Source organism: Pieris napi, chromosome 6 (genome assembly GCF_905475465.1).
Source record: "Pieris napi chromosome 6, ilPieNapi1.2, whole genome shotgun sequence".
Taxonomy (NCBI): domain Eukaryota; kingdom Metazoa; phylum Arthropoda; class Insecta; order Lepidoptera; family Pieridae; genus Pieris; species Pieris napi.
The window spans coordinates 1,088,494-1,112,387 of record NC_062239.1 but is presented as its reverse complement, the minus strand read 5'-3'; the positions used below and the strand labels follow the sequence as shown (position 1 = coordinate 1,112,387).

The 23,894-nt window shown below is 34.2% G+C and overlaps 1 protein-coding gene across 1 annotated transcript; it reads right to left on the bottom strand.

Moving 5' to 3' along the window:
- Positions 1–6,691: 6,691 nt before the first annotated feature.
- On the bottom strand, positions 6,692–23,651 carry LOC125050165 (importin-11). The gene is made up of 17 exons (XM_047649795.1): positions 23,360–23,651; positions 22,816–22,961; positions 22,095–22,315; positions 20,574–20,733; positions 19,877–20,123; positions 18,821–19,099; positions 17,974–18,155; positions 16,548–16,733; positions 15,826–15,925; positions 14,797–15,005; positions 13,985–14,182; positions 13,020–13,212; positions 11,635–11,887; positions 10,722–10,948; positions 9,544–9,673; positions 8,778–8,967; positions 6,692–8,131 (listed from the first exon to the last, which is right to left on the bottom strand). The coding sequence occupies exons 2-17, from the start codon at positions 22,948–22,950 to the stop codon at positions 8,027–8,029; spliced, it is 3,015 nt and encodes a 1,004-aa protein (XP_047505751.1). The 5' UTR covers positions 22,951–22,961; positions 23,360–23,651; the 3' UTR covers positions 6,692–8,026.
- Between the last annotated feature and the right edge of the window lie 243 nt (positions 23,652–23,894).

Below are 23,894 nucleotides of genomic sequence, written 5' to 3'. Positions count from 1 at the left end.
ATGGTACTAATGAACAGTAGCCTAGTTAGTGGCTTCAGTGTGCCACTCTCATCCATGAGGTCGTAGGTTCGATCCCCGGCTGTGCACCAATGGACTTTCTTTCTATGTGCGCATTTAACATTCGCTTGAACGGTGTAGGAAAACATCGAGAGGAAACATCGTGGCGATGTCAGGCACAACAGTTCACGGACTTGCCTATTAGATTGACAAATAATAATAAAAACTTTATTTATGACAAAAGGGTTGTGACAGAATTCATATATCGCTAGTCCCCACACTAGGGAGGCCCTGTGTTGTGGCTAACTAGAAAACAATTATTACGTGGTACGTGTTTGATTATCGTGAATACAGAAAGCTAAGACCCAAACCTAAAAAGGTTGTAGCGCCACTGATTTTATTTTTATTAGGCTACCAAAATACTAATTAATAATTTAAAAAAAACGTTCTTAAGCGTATAAAATAAAAATAAAATAAAATAGCCTTTATTGCTGTTTCTATCTTACAATAATACTCATTAATTAATAGATGCCTAACATAATTATCTTTCTAAATACTTTTCTACTAAATTAAATTTAAATTACTTTCGAAGTTCTTACTAAATTAAATTGGTTTAATCATTGTATGTTCGGCAACTGGATGTTTGTCTGGAACAGCTTGTCTGTCGACAAAGGCCTCCTCTAAAGATTTCCACGTATTCCTGTCTTTTGCTAAACGAGTCCATACCGGACCAGCTATTTTGTTAGCTAATAGCTAGTCAGCTAAGTCGTCTTAAGCGTATATCAGGTACCAAATCTGCATTGTTAAGCGAAGAAGCGTTTGCGAATAAGTAGTTTTAAATAACTATTAAAAACTAAATTTTGTAGTTGGAAGTGTAATCTAATATATAAAATTCTCGTGTCGCGGTGTTTGTGGTTAAACTCCTCCGAAACGACCGATTCTCATGAAATTTTGTGTGCATATTGGGTATGTCTGAGAATCGGACAACATCTATTTTTCATCCCCCTAAATGTTAAGGGTAGTCCACCCCTAAATATTTTTTTTTATTTTTTTATGATACAACATTAAAAAATACATACAACCCCAAATTTTCACCCCTCTACGATGTACCCCTATTTTTTATTATATGATATATATGATGATATACATGGCAAAACGACGTTTGCCAGGTCAGCTAGTATTTTTATAATTATTTATTGTAAAATTTATGTTCACCGTAATTGTCATGTGTTTTAGAATCTCTCTCTTCAGTCGGTAGCTCGTGTGTGCTTGTGGTGGTGGCAAGGAAACATCTGGAGTTGACAATCTGTTTCCACCGGTTTCTGTCAAGCTCTCTTATAACAGTTCGTTTATTGTATTTTAGAATAGATAGATTGTATTGTAGTAAATGCATTTGTGATGTGGTGTACTTTAATAAATAAATTAGTTAAACAAATTGTTTGTTTGATTATTTCAAAAATTCCGTTAGTGTTTGTTAGACTATTTAAAGGGAAAAGTTATATGGATATAATAAAGTCACTCTTCGACCTAATTAACGTAAATGAAAACGCAATGCACATTTAAAAATATATTAAATTCGGACTAGTAAACACTAGTCAACTACTTTTCTTTTGATATATGTATTTGTATATGTTTGTTAGATGCTAAAATCTATTGAAAAACTCGACTGAAAAAAATTGTTAATTTTATTTCGAAAATAATTTGGAGCCAGGCGGCCTCTACTCCTTTGTTGCCTCCAGACCTCTAAATCTGCCCTGAGTATATATGGGTTACTACTACTTAATTGAAGTTATTACAATATGAATTGAACCGCTAGAGAATTGGAAAATTTTAGAAGAGGCCTTTGTCGAAGGACTAGCTGTAAATAAATAAATAATCGTTTGCCGATAGATAATACTCGTAACTGGGACTGAATATTATATTACTTTTGGCATATTTACTTTATGTTTACTATGTAAGCTAAACTTTAAAGGCTTTTTAAATATACATTTTTTTAATAATAATTTAATTATTATAATAATTTAATTTGCATATTCTGCCACACAAAATTTCGCGCAAATTTGTCTTTAAAGGAATTTTACATTTTACATGATTAGTTATGAATTGGTCAGTTCTTATATTATTTGTATCGTACATATGATATTATCATACTAATAGATATTAAATTTATATCAACTACAATGTCTCACGCAAATAATCATTTATTGAATAGTACATTTTTCCAAAAGTAATACACCAAGTCGCTTTTTAAAGACTCTAGTCGGAAGATCTTTTAATTCTTTTGTTAATTTATTGTAAACCTTAATTGCCATACAAAAGTTGTATTTCCTAAACAGTTCCAGATTGATTTTTATAGATGTTTATGTTAAGAGGAGATTTTATTTTAATAGAGGTTATTATTGAGATATTTCTAGCTGGTTTAAAATAGGAATGTACAGTATTTTCAAAGAAATATTATTACCAATGCTCGTTTGGTGAAAACTACTAGTCGGGTTGTTTAAAACAAGCCGCAGGGTATCAAAAGCAAAGTTATGTTTGAGTTCATTAACTAATTCTTGAGACAGGCGGTTATCCGTTGGCTACAAGAAATAAAACTAATGGCGTAGCAACACGAGTACTGATACTGATTGGTACAAGAGGGAAGGAATAGCGATGTACACTTATTTAGCAAGCAGATTTTTACGTCAATACCATATATTTAATAAATTAAATATAAATAGTTAAGTAACTTAGAGTCACTAAAATTAAACTAGAGATATATAACTTTAACTAGATAGTAGTTTTTTCGACTATGTATTTGCGTGTTGTTCCCACGAGAATGTAAGTGCGTGCTCCTGTTTCACCTTGCCTAGTGCTGATAGAGGACAAATCTCTGTTTTTAATTTATTTTATTATTATTTATTACTTAAGATGTCACGTGAAACATGGTGTAATGGTTGCAGCTCCTTACAAACGTCGTGAAAACAAAAAAATTGGCGATTATAAAGACTGACGGAGAGTTTATTACCAGTTCTTCTCTACCGTTCGACACCCTTGATTTGAGAACTGGCAGTAAAATTATAATAATAAGCATTTCATACATTTTTTTTTGACGTTCATAAGTGTACATAATAAATATGAATAAATGATTTTGACTTTGACAACAGCGAGATTCTAAGAGAAAAAATGGACACTCTCACTTCTTCGTCGCTCGAACCAGATATAACCGTTACTTATAATTATTATTGTTCGAATAGTGGTTATCTTTTGTTCATAAATGAATAGATATAATGTGGTTAATTTCATGTAATCTTTAATGTTAATTTCTATCTGTATATCTGTAAATATAAAACTTTGGTTTGTTTGGTCACATTAAATCGCTAGTCACTTTTAGCTTGGTGACTTTATAATTTATAGTTGGGCGGTAGGATAGGGACACGCAATTAGCCGCCTTAACGAACGCTCTAAATAAATATCACTTCTTGATTAATATCACGCCTTGATAAATATGTTGTTATTAATCACGGCACATTTTGTGGTCAGTTTGGGACTTCGGGTTTTGGACAAATAATTGAGTGCTGTTAAAAAGGGCCCAAATATTGTTTTTGTTTTGTAATACCCAGCCATACCGTACGCAAATTTAGAGATTGTTGTTTTATATTTTGTAAATGGATTATGAGATTCAAGACTGTCAAGAAACTTAAGGATTTTAACATAGGGAATCATAGGTTATGCTAAGTCTAGAATCTTACCCCTATTGATCATTCGAACACTTCATTTCTAAACACCTAACTTTGTTTCAAGCAGTGAAATTTTGTACCTAATCGTTCTAGTACTACAACGTTCAATTATTGTATCTGTACAATTTGTGTATTAGTATTATATAAAAGCATTGTTTACTTTAAGCGTGCGACCCTGAGGTCCTGCGTTCAAATCACAGCATTGCACCAATTGGATTTTCTTTCTTCGTGATACTATGGTAATGGCAAATATCGTGAGGAAACCAAACGAAGTCGCAAACACAAAAACGACAACACATATATGTAAGATTAGCTTTTAAGTTTTTAGTTGGTTATGAATTTTTTTTTTTATTACTTTCGATTAAGGTTCTATATTTTTTTTATATTACTTTGGTTCTGCACTTCTTGCATTCGTCATGTTTCTTTTTTTAGTTTTTCTCTTACTAGGGTTGCCTGGAAGAGATCACTTATTAGCGATAAGCCCGTTGCATCCCTTATAATTTTATGTATTGTGTTATTTGTATTTCTTTTATTTTTATTGCAACGAAGTGTGAATAAATAAATAAATATACTATATAATATCAGACACCGAATGGATCCCACTTGTCTATAGAACTATGAATATTATCAAAGAAACGGATGCAATCTGAGGTCAAGACATACATACACACATCATTATTATTAAAAATAAGATTAATCAAATCATGAAAATTAAACGAAGATTGCAAATGTATTGTTCGATTTTGTAAACCGTAACAAAATATTAATACCGAAATATGATATTATGTAGGTGCACTACCGAGGTCATTGAGATTTTTCAAGAGATCGCAGTCTAATGGGAATGCATTAAAAAGCCTGCAGCCCCGTTGGAATACATCCAGTTTTCACGAAATACGAACTGATAACCTTCTTGAATAGAGTATAACTTACATATTTATAAGTTGCATGAAATACGGGCATATTTATTTACGAAATTCTTATTTATTTTATTATCTGTATGATCCAGATATTGCTTATAATTTCTTACATTTGAATTTATTTATAAGTAATCTTACAGCTACACGTAAAAAAAATACTTAGACAAATTACAAAGCCAAAACATAATATGCGAAACAGAAAACATATTAAGTCAATTAAGTTAATTAATAGATAAAAGAAGAAAATTTCAATAAAAAATTAAACAAACTTTTCTACGCCTGACCTCACCTGGAAACAATTAATATACAGTCCACGCTCTGCAGCTGGAATAACCGTGTGTGTTGGGTAACTATTTACACTAGTGCCCTACATAATGTTCCTTCTATGATGCGCCATCGCCTTGTCTGCACGTGCCGTCTTCGTTGAAGAATTCTCCCGCGAGCCGTCTTCGCCTTTAAGAATTCTCCCGCGAGGGCAGCAAGAGTCTAATTAGTTCGGAAATACTTGAGAGGGCAGCTGGTTCCACATTGGTAGTGCGCGGCAATAGCTGCCTTTAAAAACGCACAGCTGGGGCGTGAGCTTTCACAAAACAATCCAGTTGAGATGCTGATGAGTTTAGGTTACTAAATTCAATAGAATTTTAGTACCATGATCTCATGTAAAGCTTTCTGGAGCTATTATAGTTGACACATTTCTAAATGTTTCCGTCAAATTTTTATACGAGTTATCAATGTTTTGGTATTTATAAAATTTCAGTTTTATTACGGAAACTAGGGAACAATATTTTATTGTTTTTGTTATATCTATCTATATACCTAATTAATTCATTAAACATTATTAAATATAGTTTCTGCAATTGTGTGTAGTTACACTTAAATCTTCAACGTTGAATGAAAAAAAACGAAAGTACATTCGTTGAAGATTTCACGAATTGAACGTTAATCTATAGCAAATTATAAAGTCGACATCTTTGAAGTCTGTAAAAAAGGAATTGTCGTCTTGTTTCTTATTTCCATCGACTTTTTAAAATAATTTCTTCGTAATAACACTTCCTAAACTGAAATAAAACTCTTCAATATCCGAAATATAAAAATTATAACGTTTTTTACTATATTTGACACAGTGCATCTTATTTATTATACTTTATGAACTAAAATATTGAGTTTAATCTGTTCAAAACTATTTGTATTCGTTCTAAGAATATATTTGGACACTTTTGATACAAAAAATATATTTTTTAGAATCGTTTACTCTGTCATAGATTGAAGGCGCAACGGTCAAATTTTGGTTCAGTCGAGAGGTCATGGTACGAATTTTCATACAAATTGAATGAACGTAATCCGATTACCGCTAAGGTCACGTGGAAACATAAACTGTCTGGTTTATTCGATATCATGGCTTGAATAAGGGATGCCTCTCAGTTGTAGGTTGTCAATATGCTCGCAATAAGAGCGAATGGTATGCCCCTTGTGGATCGACGGACGTCGAGTTGATAAGGATTAAGGATGGTACTTTGTATTCTGCCTCGACGTCCGATGATGAAACTCAGCTGCAGGTATTAATCTACTAACTCCTCTGAACAGTGGCGTAACAATAGAGTGGCAGGGCTGGCAAAATGCCACGGGCCGACCCAAGGAAGAGGATGCCCAAGAGATATTTTGTTATATGGATGAATGTGAAGTCTCCAATACGCATTGGGCTAGCGTGGGGACAACAGACCATTCCAACTCGCCTAAGATAGGAGATCCCACTATGGCCATTAGTGGGACAGATACAACGTGTACCTAATTGAGTACGCTGAAAATCTCGAAGTTTATTAAAATTAAACTGAGACTACGTGACGACTTTTTCTAATAGGGGCCCATCAAAAGAATTTGCCACGCGCCCCAGATGGTATAGTTCCGCCACTGCCTCTGAACACTCTTCATGGTAAAGGCGGTACAAGATACAGAGACCCCACATCTTTACGCAACGGGATGTATCCGCTCGGATTTTGATCTTGTTGGTTCAATTCCTCCTGTTTTAGTAAATTGCTTCGTATAAATAAAACAATAACATTCCTTAAAATAAATTTATTAGCAGAAATAATACAATCTTTGCAGAATGTTATTTAATCAAATTTATATTTAAAAAAAACGTACTTCTACTATATTCACCAAGTTCCATTTAACCCTTAGGGATATTAATATAAACAAAATGTACAATTTGTTAATAACATATTTATTACATCTATAATGGCAAAATAGTATACAACCACCTAGGTTCTACATTAGAGCAAGACGTCGCCGTATGTGACGCGAAATTGGAAGCATTGTAGACATCTTTATTTCTTGAATTTTTTCTGACAGTTACAACTGTCAAACCGAATTCAATTGTCAATCTGTCAAACATTAAACATGTCGTTGGCTTTAAAAATACATGTCTATCATAAGAATTATATGCTTATTAATAAATTGACAAAAATCGTATTAAAATATATATTATACTAACAAAAACACATATGTGCCTTCTACACAAAAAAACGTGCAAAATATATACATAGTATATATAAATATTTAGATATCTTTAATTTTATAGATATTGACATGTACATATTATATTTCTTAAAGCTATGTCATAGGAAATAGTATATCACAATTAGTATGTGCACTTCAAGCCAACAATATTAAGTAAAATGTATTGAAATTAGTTATTAGAGTGGTATTATTCGTATTTTATCACTTTTTTCTACAAAAAAAGGGTTTTAGCTAGCTTAAAAACTAGAAATAAAAAAATATTGTCAATAGTCAAAGAAAATATAATTCCAATACAGTCGCAAAAATGGGTTCAAGTTGACAATTTTGTAACAATTAGAAAATCTTAGTTACAACGTTACCCATAAGAAAGTGTCTTTATACAATACAAGTAACAAAAAATTAAATAACAATTCATACCGTGACCAATGGTGGGGATATACAATATGAAACATATATTGAAGTCAAAATAATTCAGACAACAATAATTCTGAAGTTATCAAAAAAATTGCTTTCTCACGGTCTTTTCTTATACGTATTTACGGATCATTTTGACGTGACAACCTCTAATAAATCGATCGGCTGAACACGCACGAAAAAGCATGACTCATTGTCCCGTTACGCTCATTGTTCCGTTACGCTCATTGTTCCGTTACGCTCATTGTACGTTTGCGCCGCATCTATCTCTCTTCCACTCGAAGACTTAAGTATGCAATCATTTCATAAATTTTTTGATATGACGTTGTCACGTTGAACTACAGACAACCGCGTACTAAAAAAATTGTACGTGATAGTAAAGTATTCGGTAACGAATGTTTGTAATGACCCGTAAAATATAACCGTTAGTAGTTTATAAGGAACGAAAAGTTAATTAGCAGTTTATAGTGGTATGTACTCTCGAAGCTGTTTCAGTACGTCCTTGTGCGTAGATTGCAGAAGACGGTCATATGCTTCTGGACCAACTTGGTTTTTCAGTGTTTGAAGCTGTTTAAAATAAACAAGAATTAAATAAATTTGTCTGCTTTTCATTTTGTTTTTTTTTTTTAAGATTCTTCTACAGAGAGATTTTACTAGGGCATCATAAACATGAGTAGTTATGTTTTATTATAGCGTCTAAGAATTTAAGTATGTATACATGTGTGCCTCGTGTGTGTGTATGTGAGCCAGCCAGCGAGGCTGTAAAAGAGCCAGGAGACTACTATGAGCACTGTTAAAACGACCCAGCTCTGATGCTGAGGTTTCATTCAACAGGCTGGTTTAGGGAGCGTTCAAGTATTACGTAACTTATTTTGGGAGGAGGGGGGTGGTTCCCTTTGTAAAACGTTACGATACGGGGCGCGGAATTTAATTACGCGTTATTGTTAATATTATTTTTGACTTTCCAGTACTTTAAACCACATAATGGTAACTTTTGGGTATAAAGAGTCACTAGGTGGTCACGAAACCTTTTACTATACTTGGTACAGAAAAACGTTACGGGGCGTATCATGGGGGGGGGGGTCAATAATCTCCAAAAATTGCGTGACGTAATACTTGATTCGATGTAATGGTATGAGTAAGCAGTAGATTGTCAATTGGCTCGCAATAGGAACCCATGACCGGCACTTGGACTATATAACCAGTGTAGTACCTGATGGTGTATGACTGCGCGTAAGTCCAGCGCATGCGCGGGATGCGCGGCTGCGAGCCTGCGCCTCCGAATCTCGTGTGGCGTGCGCACACTACTCACTGCCGCTTCCTCCCCTCCTTCCCACCGTGCCGCACCCCCGCGCCCTTCTAGGGGTGACGCAGGTCGGGAACCAGGCGGTGCGAGCAGACCACTAAAATATTATGAGTTTATTTTTTGAAAAGAGAAACGTTTATTTAATATTATTTTCAATTAATTAATTAAAAAAGATTCTGTCTAATTATAGTAAATATTTTTTATTATGCGTGGAAAAACTATTCTTTATATTTTTTAAATAAACAAACAGTTTATTTTTATACTATTATATGGCAGTTGTTACCAGCGCCATTGCTCCGACACGGCCATCCTAACATTCTCAATAATGATTGAAGTTATTTTTATGAATATCCCTATGGCATATATATAAAAAAAAACATACTATACAGCATGTAAAATACAATAAAATACTTAAATACATTACTTAAAATAATACGTGTACATATAATCGTTTTCTTTTCGTATAAATTGTATTTAATTCCTTAACTCTTTAGTGTCTATGTAAAGGTGATTGTAGTGGTGTGGCCCTTTATGCACCAAGGTTAAATCCATTAGGGGGGGTGTTTTTTGGTGATTTACTCTTAGTTTACTTATAATTTTTAAGCAATAAAAATTATAAGTAAACTAAGAGTAACTCAATAATAGCTACTATAAAATTCAATGTAATACTTACTCGACGTAAGTCCCGCCATCTTCCATTTTCATAACATCATTTAAGACTTCAGCCAAATTGAGAAGAATTGCAGGAAATAGTTGCAATACTGTGGCGTTCTGTGTTGTCAATAAGGCAGCTAAACCTAAACCTGTAAATTATACTTTAGTTACTTTAAAAAGTTCACTCATATATTGACTGAAACGAGAAACCGCGCTGAAGGGTCAATTATAGAACAGGGGGCAAACGGACAGGAGGCTCAACTGATGTTAAGTGATACGACCGCGCATGGACACTCACACTGCCAGCTCGCAAGTGCGTTGCCGGACTTTTAAGCATTGGTACGCTCTTTTCTCGAATGATCCTAAGTCGAATTAGTTTGGTAATAATTCAGTGGCCAGTTGGTTCCAGAAAGTATGTAACATTCAATTTAAAAAAAACATGGAGTATTTAGAAACAAACGGACTACTACTAGTATACAATTCGTTTATATACAAATTATATGTAAGCATCAAGCAACGATCTCGCATTGACGTATACGAACACGTGACGAAACAAACGCACAAACCAAATTTTAGTTAAAAATATCAATATATGATACAACTTATACTTGTTTCCTTATTTATATAATACCACAAAACCGTTAAGAAAAAAACATAAAATTAATTTTTCCTAAGCAAGTAGGTGATCAGCCTTCTGTGTCACACGCGGTTTTAGGTCTAAGAAATGAATTTCCTCAGTTTTTCACCGAACGAGCGAGTGTTATATGTACATATAGATCATTGTTACATAGCGATCGAATCTACGGCCAAAGGAGCGTTCAAGTATTACGTCACGCAATTTTTTGAGATTATTAACACCTCCCTCCCCCCATGTAACGCACCGTAGCGTTTTTCTGTACCCAAAAGTAAAACGTTTCGTGACCACCCAGTGACTCTTTATATACCTAAAAGTTACCATTATGTGGTGTAAAGTACTGGAAAGTCGAAAATAATATTAACAATAACGCGTAATGTAACGCGCCTCGCATCGTAACGTTTTACAAAAGGATCCCCCCCCCCCCTAAATTCGTTACGTAATACTTGAACGCTCCCCAAGCCATTTTGTAACAAATTATGAATAAAAAAGAAATATATTAATGTCAGTACGCGCTGCACAATACACGTTATTTATTACCATACAATTGTCCTAATACCCACCAACAACTTTCCACCTCTCAACTTTCATGATACAATTCATTTTTTCAGTCCAAACATGGAGTAATTTATTCAACACTTTAACAGGATCCGACTCGTATTCGGGAAGACTTTTAGCGGCTTCTTGCACTGCTTTGTAGAAGAGATCTGTCGACAGCAGTATCACGCGCGACAGAAGACACAGTTCGACGGAAAACACCATTTGAAGATCGTCTTTCTCTACTAAACAGCTGAAAATATAGTGTAAATTAATTATTGTTACTATAAAATTGTTTATTGAACATCAGGAAATGTTATGATCGAGTCAAGTAACGGTTGATTTTTGTTGCTTTGGGAAAATTTAATTCTGTATTTATTATCTAATTGTTTCTTGTTAACAATTAACTGATGGTTTACTCCCAAAAACCTGTAATTGATAAAACTATTTATTTTTTTGTCCGATTGATTTTAGACGAATCTCCAAGGACAAGTAATGGTCACCTCGCAAGGAGCTTCGGTTGGAACTGAATGAACACAAACAGTCATTACTTTAAAAAAATTCTACAAGTTTTCTGTAATGTTTTATCTAAAAGTCAAGTCAAGTCGAAACCTCATTTATCCGTTGCCTAGTACCCATAACACAAGCTTCATCAGCTTAGCATGGGACTAGGTCAATTGGTGTGAATTGTAAAAAAAAAAGATACTATGTTTTTATTTTATAAAATAAATTAATTTACTGGAAAAAAAAGTCTCTGCATTCACCTAACCCCTTAAGTGACGAGGGTTCACTGACATGATGGCTTACCCTACAAATTTTGAATACTAATTTTTTCTTATTATTTAGTTTTAAAAACACATAGACAATATAATAGAATTAATTTATACGGTAGCAGCGTTTGCCGGGTCATCAAATATATCTCTAAAACACTATACTCACTACACAACTCTTTTCAAAATAGGCCAGATAACTTCCACGCCCAAATACGGATTCCTTTCCGGGTAAACCACACTGACGCATATCTCCGCCATTTTGAGAGCAGCGATCACGCCCTCCGTCCGCATATCGCTCAACATATCGTCCAATAAGGCCATACATTTCCCTCCTTCGCATGAGAAAAATTCCTCCGGACATAGTAATGCATATGCTTGCATTATGTACACAACTATACGAAGGTATTCCGATGACGTTTCTGAAATTATAAATATTTATTTATTTATCGAAATGACATTACAAATGTGTAAAAAAATTAGTTAAAGTTAGAATTATAGAAGGGTCCATAAATAGTTTCGCAATTTTTTTTTTTATAAAACGATAAGTATATACTAACTATAAGTTTTTCTTTTATACGCACTATAAATTGTTATTTGCATTACAATTTATAGTGCGTATAAAAGACAAAAAAGATAAAAAATTACAACAACGATTTTAAAAGGCGTTTGCAGTATGGGAGCACGAAAACATCAACAACTCAAATCGACAGATGTGACAGACACAGAAAGCTGGCAGTGCTGTTCCTGGGTAAGGGGATGGTTTAATTAATGTTAATATTCGCTATTTATTATCAATCGCATCAAACAAAGGATATAAACTAATGTAATTCTAAATGAATTGCTATAAAAAAGAGTGCCTGTGTCTGACTATACTCTCGGGGCGTAACTCCAGACAATTTAGCACGGCGAGCTTATTAAACTAAAAAGCCTGAGTGAGCAAAATGTACAGCCTTGGCTTGTACATTGACTTGTTACATCATATAGCCATATTTGAAACGATGATATAGGCCTCGTAATCCTAGGATTATTGTTATTGTAGATATTACTTTATTATGATCACTTTATTTCGTAACGTTTTTCTGTACCCACTAGTAAAACGTTTCGTGACCACCCAGTGACTCTTTATCGTAACGTCCCGCCCCGCATCGTAATGTTTAATACAAAAGGACAACCCCCCCCCCCCCCCCCCCCCCCCCCACCCTTCCAAAATTCGTTACGTAATACTTAAACGCACCCTAAGTTAAATTATTAATGTTATTAAATTGCGATTTCGTTATTAAGGCAAAAGCATTATCCAGAGATGCATTTTAAAAAATTAGTTTTGTAGTAATATAATTTGGTAATCATATATTATTTTACAATTGTTATTATTGCGTCCTAACAATTACGACTTCATTGTCACTGTTTTGAATTGTTTATAATTATCCATCCCAGCATTTTATTTTTTTCAAACAAATTAGGTCACATTTATATTCATCTCATGTTAAGTAATACCGGCACATATCGACCCACCGGTCGCGAGTGCGTTGCCGGCAAAAATAAACATCGTACCGATTATAGGATAGAGATTCTTCGCTAACTCCAATAACTGTGGATCCGGAGTTTCGGTGGCTTCCAACACAGCTAGCCATAACTCCAGAGCATCTTCCAACAAATAAACGTGTGCCGGCTCGTTGAGCCGCGTGGATTCGTTCACAACGCATAGGATCCACGGCCGAATGCTATCTGCGCACTCTCCTACCGCCTAAAAATTAAGTCAAATCATTTATTTCAATTAGACCACCTAAAATGGAACTTTTTGAAAGTCAAATAAAATATAAAGATGATTCCAGTTGCCCCTTCCAAATGGTAGTTTCGTTTGGAGAGTGGGCAAGAAACTCCACACTTACTCTTTTAAAATAGGTTTTACAATATTTTGTTTAGTCAGTGTTGGCATAGTGGCTTGAGCGTGCGACTCCTGAGGTCGTAGGTTCAATTCCCGGCAGTGCACCAATTGAATTTCTTTCTATGTGCGCATTTAACATTCGCTTACGATTTCGGGACTTAGATTAATACAACAAATCAAAAACCATGAATATGTCAAACCATTCTCGAGTTATGTGATGAACAACGCCCATATCTTAATAAAAATAAATTACGCGTCACGTAGTTTTTCCGCTATGAACTCCTAAACTACTTAACCGATATCAATCAAATTTGCACACCGTGTGTAGTTTGATCTAACTTAAAATATAGGATAACTTACATGTCAATTTATACCCGCAATATTATTTTATTGCAATATATTTGTTTATTATTAGAGAGTCACAATTCTAACCGATGGCGCTGTGTTGAAAGTACCTACGTTTCACATAAGCTTCAATTTTATGACATAAAAAATTTAACGGATTTTCTCCTACCATTTCCCTCGAATAGTTTATAACTATGTAGTATAACAAAAAGCTTAGCCACAGCAACGCTTGGCCGAGTCGGCTAGTATTATAATAAAATCAAGTAATAAAAAAATTCAACCTTACCTTCACAAGATGCACAACAGCAGCCAAAGCAGCAGCTTTAAGCATATGATGTGAGGCCGCGTGTTGCCATAACTGCGGCAAATACGCAAATAGCGCTACAACGCCCCGTTCGCGACTGACCATCGCCCCGCAACGCTCCATCACGTACGATATCACGTGTAGAACGTGCATTTTTGTGTCGCACTCTTCGGACTCCACCTGAAATATGTTATCTCTATATATAAAATTCTCGTGTCACAAATTTTTTATGCATATTCAGTAAGTCTGAAAATCGGTTACTATTTCTATTTCAAAACCCTAAGTGATAAGGGGTGTTCACCCCAAATATATATTTTTATTTTTTAGACAGTTTTTTTGTTTTTATTTTTTTTATAATACAACATACAAAAATACATATAACCCCTAATTTTCACCCCTCTACGATTAACCCCAATTTTTATTATTGTAGATTTTTATTGAACTAAAAAAATGTTTCCTAGAAATAATATACAGGCAGAACAACGTTTGCAGGGTCAGCTAGTAATGAAATAAATTTTAACTAATAAAATCAATGCATTATTTTACTTGAACATCTATAAATAAACGCATCGTGTCATGTCTTCAAACATATGGGGCGTTACAACACTTTATTTCACTTATCAGTACGACTACGCTCTCACAGTTCACTTATCATATAAGAAAAATCAAGGCACAGCCGGGGTTCGAACGCACCACTTGGGGGTTGAGCTACGTGACTAGCTTGCTCTAGTAGTCATAAGCTTGAATTAAATTCAAATTAATGATAAAAATAAAAAGTTAAAAAAATAAAGTACCAGGAGATCATAAAGCGCAGCTAGTGCATGAGGAGCGTATGGCGCGAACTGTTCCACTTGGAAGTTGAAATCATCAATCGTACTCCGAAGTGCCTCTGCGGCAGCTAACTTAACCGCCGGGTCTTCATCTGACCGTGTGAGGGGTTCCAGTAGCGCTTCGTACATTGCTGGTCGCAAAGACTGCGATGCGCGTACTCCGCACCATTGACCTGCAATGTTCGTTAATTATATCAAAAATATGTTTTACTATTTAAAATAACAACGAGTCGTAGCATTCATTCAGCTTTATTGAAATAATCAGCAAAAAAGTCGTTATAAAGTATCAATGCCATAATATATGGCCAAGTCATTAAAATATAATATAACAGGCATAAATTAAAAAAAAACCGCAAAACCAGTGTAATACTAAACTCTGATTTTTCATTCCGTAGAATTCTGACATGTTATAAGTGTTGCTACTAAAAACACTTTGAGGGCAATAAAAAGTAAAATGTTACGTATTTTGTACGTTTTACGTTCAAAAAGGTAAATCTAAATATTTACTTACTCAAGTGACCTAATGCAGCAAATATTTAAATATCACGAATAATATATGGAATTAACTGTAATTACTTTATTTTATTTTTGAGCTGGCATCACTGCCTACTAATTCCAGGTATAGTAAACCATTTAAAAAAAATGTATCTTTACTTGTGCGTTTTTTACTATTTGTGATGATATGTACATAATTATCACTCGCCGTAAAATCACTTTTAATGTGGAGCACCGACTTAGTTGTTCATACTTGTATTGAAATTTAAAAATGTGCCCGGCCCAAAAAGGTTTGTAATCTCTGACATGTCAAAAAATGATAGCTGTCAGAATTCTACAGAATAAAAAATCAGAGTTTAGTCAATTTTATCAAGAAAATAAATTTTAAGTAAGACACGCTTAAATATAAATAATATTTATTGAATTTAATTAGTAATAACAGATATAGGTTTTCAACACCAATTACATCGAACAAATTATATATATAATTTTACTTACCGATCAATTGACACACTCTTCTTCTAATTATCCTATAATTATTATCTTGAATTTTCAGTTCCCGGCTTAGAACATTGGTGAACCATTCGTCAAAGTCAACCTATAGCAATCACAGAAAACAATTTTTAAACTGTCCATACGTTTATGTACCCGTAGCAAGACGTAAAAAGGAACGTAAACGTACTAGAATAGGCTTTACTCTTACTATTAGAGTTGAGACTAGTATTAGAATTACACGGAACTCTCGATATACTGTCACTTAGTCCATATATGGTTTTCATACTTAGGCCCAAAATTAATGAAACTTAAATTTAGTTTCAAAAGCTGTCATTTCTTTATGAATTTTGACATATTTGACAGCTCAAGACGAGATTACGTATGAGATACGACGATACGATTAGATTTTGTTTTATATACAACAGCGGGCAAAGGCGGCGGTAGGAGGCTCACCTGATGTTAAGTGATACCGCCGCCCATTGACACTTAATGCCAGAGGGCTCGCCAGTGCGTTACCGGCCTTTTAACAATTGGTAATCGATATGGATCGTAGCGAGCACGTACGTAGCACTGCTGTGCGTATATTATTTATGTTATTTAAAATTATAATAATTGACAAAACTATACTAAAATTCGTATAGCATAAGTTATCTGCTTTTAAAACAGGTTTATGTCGAACTATAAAATTGTATTAAGTATTTTCCACATATTTTTTTACAACTTACATCATCATACAAATCAAAAGCAGCAAGCCCAACAGCATTGTATATGGCATCTTTCTTCAATATGTTGGGTAAGTCTTCCGAGGAGACAGCGGTTTCCTGTGATGACGCCAGCAATCTCACAAGTTCTGGGGCTAGTATCGAACGATACTCATGGAATAGTTCCATGAATACTGCTTCAGTACATGGCTGAAAATTAATAGTTGTAAGTATCTGGGTAAGAGGTTCTATGTTGCCTTCCAACGTGCACTAAATACGCAGTATTACTGTATATTTTACATATAAATCGAATCGTTGACGACTAGCCGCTTTCCAAGCGGCTTGTATTGCTTGTGTATCGAAGTGAACAAACATGTTGGTTTTTTGTCGCGAGGCGCGAAGCATTTTCGTGATGGATGAAATGTTAATTTCAACAGTTTTTAAAAGGGAACCTCTGTGGAATCCCTCTAATCAACTCCATAAAAATGCAGTCGTCTTAAAGAAGCTATGGGTAGCAGTCGAAGTTGAAAAAGTCTTTAATACTAAAAAGTGATTTATTTGTTTTATGGACAGATAATGTTTTTTTTTCATCTGAAGTTAATGTTAACGAATGATATTAGGTATGGCGTTCGATTCTGTTTTCAGGCAATGAGTTGTTCTGCCACGTAACAAATCCAATTCCGTTGAAATAATGCAACAAAATGTCTGTAGTCCGGCCACCGTGTACCTAGCAAGTAGGCAGACGGAAAGCCTCGAAGCTCTAGGCGCTAAGCAAACCTCCTGCCTGTGCGGACGTAGCCTTAATGTTGCGTAGAGATGTAAGGTGAGGTTCCATCTTTTACGAAATATACCATGGAGTGTTCGGAGTTGATGAAAAACTGCAGCTGATTTTCATCATCAGACGTCGAGGCAGAATACGAAATTCCACCCGTATCACCTCGATGTCCGCCGTTCCACAACTGAGCGTTTTTTAAGGCAGTTTTTGCACCACCACTATGTGGAACCAGCCCAACAAAACCCTCTGAAGTATTTGCGAACCAATTCGACTTAGGGTCCTTCAAGATAAGAGCGTACCAATTCCTTAAACGCCGGCAACGCACTTGCAAGTACGTGTACTACGTGTACTAGTCGTTTGCTCCCTGTACTATCAAAATCGATTCAGTAGTTCATGAGATAAGGACATTTGAATTCAATTACATTTTCGTAAATTACTTTCGTAACCGTGATTGGGGCATGGCTTAGACATTTCTGCGTCAGCGTGTAACTCCGTTCGAATCCCCGGAAAACTATTAATGTTTCGGCACAGGAGACCGTTCACCTACTTGCTCAAAATAAAAATTGTACCCCCCCCCCCCCTGAGGGCGCAGCGGAACTTTAAATAATACTTGTGTAACGTTAACTATATAATAACTCTGACGGTACCACGCTTAAGTAAGTAATTTTAACTCACCCTCAAACTGTATTTCCAAGACTCTCCTGCCTCATCGGTGGCGAAGCTTTCAGGTTCCGCATCCCAAAGTGCCAGGTCATCAGAACTAAGTAGGAAGTAATGAGTAACCAGGTGTCTACACATATGACATACAGTGTTCTCGTTTAGGACTTCTGATTTTATTTGGTGGGCGTGAAGTGTTACTGCAAATAAAATTATTAATATGTTTATTATTAAATTTAGGATGGTTATTCAATATCTATATATTTGGATCAAAATATTAATTCATCTCTTAAGGGAGCGTTCAAGTATTACGTAACGCAAATTTTGGAGATTATTGACATCCCCCCCCCCCCCCCCCCATGTAACTCGCCGTAACGTTTTTCAGTACAGTACTGTACCCAAGTATAGTAAAACGTTTCGTGACCACCTAGTGACTCTTTAGTTACTATTATGTGGTGTAAGTCGAAAAAAATATTAACGATAACGCTTAAATCCCCGTCTCGGATAATGGTAAGTTTTAGTTACTAGGTGGTCACGAAACGTTTTACTATACTTGGGTACAGAAACACGTTACGGCGCGTTACATGGGGAGGGGTTGTCAATACTCTCCAAAAATTGCGTGACGTAAAACTGGAACGCTCCCATATGAGTGCATTTTTCTTAACTAAAATTTTAAATTTATTAAAACAAATGCTTAAAAATGGAGCCATGGCAATGGTTTAAAATTAATAATTTGTTAACATCAACAGTGTTACATTGAACAATAATTTCTATTCTTCCAAGTCAATACAGTTTAGTAAAAATTTCCTATGAATCACATTATACACACAAAACACAAAAGAAAAACTAAAACTTCTACACTCACTAGCAGCCGTCGCTTGATCCCCCTTCGGAAGCTTGAACTCCAAACACTGAAGTATTCCCTTAACAATATTCAAACATTGTATTGTGAATCTCTCATACGCGAGCGACATGCCCTGCTCAGTAAAGCAGTAGTAGAGGGCAAATTCTAACGAGGGTCGGATAAGTTGCACATAGGAGAACGGGTGGAAGGATAGCACGCCCAGGGCGACTTTCGTCAAGTGTATTATAAACTTTTCACATAATTCCAAGAGATAAATACCTCTTCCTTTAAGAAGTTTCCCTGTAAAGAAAATTTATATATGTTGAAACGAATCACAAATACACACACGACATTCAACCAGTCATTTCACAATGTGACTAAACGAAATATAATGCCGTAAGTTCAAAACCCCATCAAATTTTGTTCAAAGGTGTGAAACTGGCATATTTTAGATCCAAAAATAAACTTGTCAAGTACAGATAAACCTAATACAAACACAAAAAAAGGTGCGTGTACTTATGTACGCGCGTAAGAAGTTATAATTCTTTGGCATTATTAAAAATAGTTTTTGATTGCATGCAAATAATTAATTACAATTAAATTATGTCCAATGCCGTAGCATCTTCCGTGGGCAACTTCATTCTGTTAATTTTGTGTCACGGTGCGCGCGCATCGTAAATTGACACTCTCATCAAATTTTCATAACGCGCCTAAAGAAGTATAACTTCAAAAATGATTACATTTGGCCTTAGATAGCGTTGAAGTATTACGTAACGAATTTTAGGGGGGGTCCTTTTGTAAAACATTACGATACGGGGCGGGGATGGAATTACGCGTTATTGTTAATATTATTTTCACTTTCCAGTACTTTACACCACATAATGGTAACTTTTAGGTATAAAGAGTCACTAGGTGGTCACGAAACGTTTTACTTGGGTACAGAAAAACGTTACGGCGCGTTACATGGTGTCAATAATCTCCAAATATTGCGTGACTTAATACTTGAACGCTCCCTTTTACAACAAGCAAATTCGATACTACGTAACAGAGACAATGAAATAAATGTTAATTACTTACTACACTCTAAACTGGTCTTAGCTCTATCGAATACAACATTCAAAAAGGCAATAGCATCTTGGCTGTCATGTGCTTTTTTAAATCCAAATACTGTGAGTTTTCTTAGCACTCGCAAACATAATAATGCCTTCTCTAAATGTTCTGTTATCACCTCTGTGGCCGCCCCTTCTTGTATGTGCCGAAGAAACATTTCTGTATTCTCATGCCATAGATTTAATATAAAACCATAGACTGTGCTTGTAAGCTCCTGAAATTAAAAAAATTGCTTTATTACATGTATAAAAATTTGTAACACTTTGTATGAAGCAAGAAAAATTTTCTATGTCAATAAAATAAGTAAACAGGGTTTGGTTTCAAAATTAATAGAAAAAATGTACTATGTCTGAAACATGGAGCGCAAGCAAGGAGGCAATACTCTGAATACATAAATAATATTTTTTTTATTTTTTATTAAAGTATTTATATTTGTCACTAGTCAATTGTTTATCATAAAATGAATGCCAAGGATTGAGCAGCTTTTTGTGAATCATTCATTTGGGAAATCAGGAAATAATGGTAATTCTCGTTTAATTATAAAATATTTTTTACAATGCATGGTTAAGCAAGGATCATACCTAACTAACATATCTACATATTAATTGCACATCTTGACATAAGTTTACATTGTAATTATATCTAATTGAAAGCAAACACATACCTGAAATTTCTTCTTACTAAGAAGAAGTCGCTTAGAAGCTAGGGCCTTAACAACATGGTGGAATATCAACAATGACCTGTGTTGTACTAAGGACTGTGGTGCCTTCAGTGCCCCAATCAAATCCGGTATTAAATTTGGCCAATTTTCTGGGCAGTCAAACCTTAAAGAATGTATGTGTAACATTATCATACTTAAATAAAACACTATTTTGACGGTCACCGTGACCACGCACGCTGTAAAGCACGCGAAACGTCGGATAAATTTAAAATTATGTTAAATAGTTGTAAATTTATAAAATAACTAGCGACCCGCGCCGGCTTCGCGCGGGTGCAATACTAAATACACTACAGAAAAACTGTGAGGCCGGCCGGTACCGCCGCAAACGCTACGTCCCGCAATTTTTAAATCTGTAATATCTTCGAAAATATTCACTTAAATCATACGGTGTAAAGGGCCATATAGATCTATATTAAATGAACAATGTATTCAAGGTATTTAATTGGTTAAGGATTAATGCTGTATTGGTTAAAATCGCTTCGAAAATTAGCCATTATTTGTCGTAAAAAGTAAATGACAAAAAAAAGGTATTGTGGGTTATCCATAAGAGATAGACATATACCATCACGGACTTTTGTGTAGACTTTTTCAATGTGTACAATACTTAGTACATTATTTTGATAAAACTCGTAGGGTTCAGCCTGCGTTTGCAATGTAAGCGGAAAAATTTAATTATTTACGACATCACATTAGAAACCTCAAAAATAACAGTACTTCTCCACTATTTAATGGATGTTATTATACATATAAACCTTCCTCTTGAATCACTCTATCTATTAAAAAAAACAGCATCAAAATCCGTTGTGTAGTTTCAAAGATTTAAGCATACAAAGGGAAATAGGGACAGAGAAAGCGACTTTGTTTTATACTATGTAGTGATACATAACTTCTATATGGTCAAAATAGTGTTTTATTTAAATGAGCAAAAGTTATGTCAATCAAAGACAATACTATTTTTTAAGTATTATCATACTTATTTAAGTCAAAAGAGTTTAGTTTATAATAATATAAATATAGTTTATAATAATAAAAATTTAGGTTCAAGGGTGGTAGAAATTATTGATACACTATAATTCTTGCATTTAATTTCTTTTTTTTTTAAATGATGTACAATTGTGCAAAAGTTAATTTTCAAGTGTTAATTAACCTACTTTATTATCACAATTAGTATTTAGACTTAAAGTTCCAGGCCAAAAAAGTCTTCAAAAAAATACAAAAGTTATTAAAACACAAAAAACCTATGATTTCAAATTTCCTTAAAACTGCCAAAAACTTTCAAGATGGGTCAATTGCTTTACGGTCACCTTTAAAAATATTGTTGGATTTAAAGCTTTTTGAGTAATCTAAAGAATTCCATATAGGACTGTTTCTTTTTCTACAATTGCAATACGCCTGAATATTTAGACAAATATATATGTATTGAAATGATACACACATAGGCTAGAATCAAATACAATAAAGTACCTTGCAATTTTGGCTATAAGCACTGCTTCTTGAGTTGCTATTTGGGCTACAGGCTCATTCAAAATATTTGAGTTAAGGAGCCCCTGTCGTAACTTAATTCTTTCTTCGTCTGATATAGCATGTGGTGCATTGCGACGCCAATATCTGTCTACACCATTCTTAAAACACATAACAGCTAACCAACGAACATGTACATCTACTGAATGGTTTGATAGCACATTCTGAAATGAATTAAGATCATTCAGCCTTCTTCTACAGGAGAAACCTTTATTTAGCTAAACATTTAGATAAGATATAAAAATACAATTAAGATTGACTTTATTAGCCAACTTCATAAGCAAATGTTTGTATTGAATAACTTTAAATGAAGGTTTTTGTTAATAAGAACTGGAAGTAACCTTTTTCCATATGAACCCAAATTGTAAACAAATATATAAGGCAGTAGATATAAGATATTATATGTCAGTTCAGATATTATGTTGATTGTATTATTTTCATACACAAAATATTCTATGAATATGTTATAAATGTAAGTGTTACATTCAGAGTCAACACTTAGCTCTAGTAGTATGACTACCATATTTTATAAAAAATATTAGATTTAGAAATTAGTTTAGTCATAGTTCATGCTAGGTCTACTCTGAAGCTTATACCTTCAAATATAAATGTGCATTTTGTTAGCAGGATAATATATTACCCTTTTGTTTCATAATATACAAACCAAGAGAACAGAATAGAAGCCAGGTTCAATCTCCCATTCTTCTAACTTCTTCTCAGCTGGTTTAAGTATATCTGTATTCTGGCTGGTAGCTCTATTGAGTGTATCCAAAACAAGTGCAAAGATGTCTGGTTCCATATTTGTATCTCCTTCAAGAATTGAGTTTTATATTAAACTACTGACCTTTTAATTACAGAAATTTGTTTGAATAAAAAACTTTATTGACTTACTAGTCAATAATGTGTTTTATTCATTAATTTACTAATGAATGTATGGTGCATTTTTTCTTTATTGCACAACAATGTTCCAGAGAGAAATCTCTTTAGTGGTGATATGAGATTAAGATAAAAATTTGATTTGCTAATATCTATTAAACTAATACTAGAAATAAGTCAGTATTATTAAATTATTTGCATACCGGCTGCAAAATTCGCAATAACAATGTTTATCGTTACATAATATACTCGAAATACCAATACCCAAATGAGTAGGGGGCGGAAACGCAAAACAATCTATATAAATTCATATATTTTAGAGAGCCACTTACTTTATCACGAACGAAAGTCACAGGAATAAGCATAACCTAAAGTTATTTTTACTGTGACTGACAGCAGTAACGATTTTTATTTTTTAGTCCATTACCGTTAATAAAAATAAATAGAAAATTCGTCTATATTCCAATTAACGTAAAATTAAATTACTATTTTACTGTAATTGTTTAAATAGAAAAATAATAAATATAACTTCCTAATGTAAATTCCTAAACAATTTGGAAAACATCGTCGACGGAAAGCTGCGAACCTGCAAAACTTCTTCGCTTTCTATGCGTCGACTGTCAGCTGTCGTCTTTCAATGTCTATATTTTCGAAGGCACAACAAGAATGACATTTAAAATCAAAGTATAGATAAGATATGCTGAGGGTAGCCCTAGACAGGGCTAGAAAGTTATTTAAAGCTTAACAGGTATGGCTTGAATATTGGCATTGCTAAATTTGCCCGCGATTGTGACTAATAGAATATGCAAGAAAAATCATATTGTATCATCTTCATCTATATTTTATTATATCTACACCATACTCTTG

Coding starts and splice junctions, on each gene's coding strand:
- LOC125050165 (XM_047649795.1), bottom strand. CDS start 22,950: ATGGAACCAGACATCTTTGCACTTGTTTTGGATACACTCAATAGAGCT. Junction 19,100..19,876: donor TAAGACCAGTTTAGAGTGTA/GTAAGTAATTAA, acceptor TTTTCTTTACAG/GGAAACTTCTTAAAGGAAGA. Junction 8,968..9,543: donor GATGGCGGGACTTACGTCGA/GTAAGTATTACA, acceptor ATAATATTTTAG/TGGTCTGCTCGCACCGCCTG.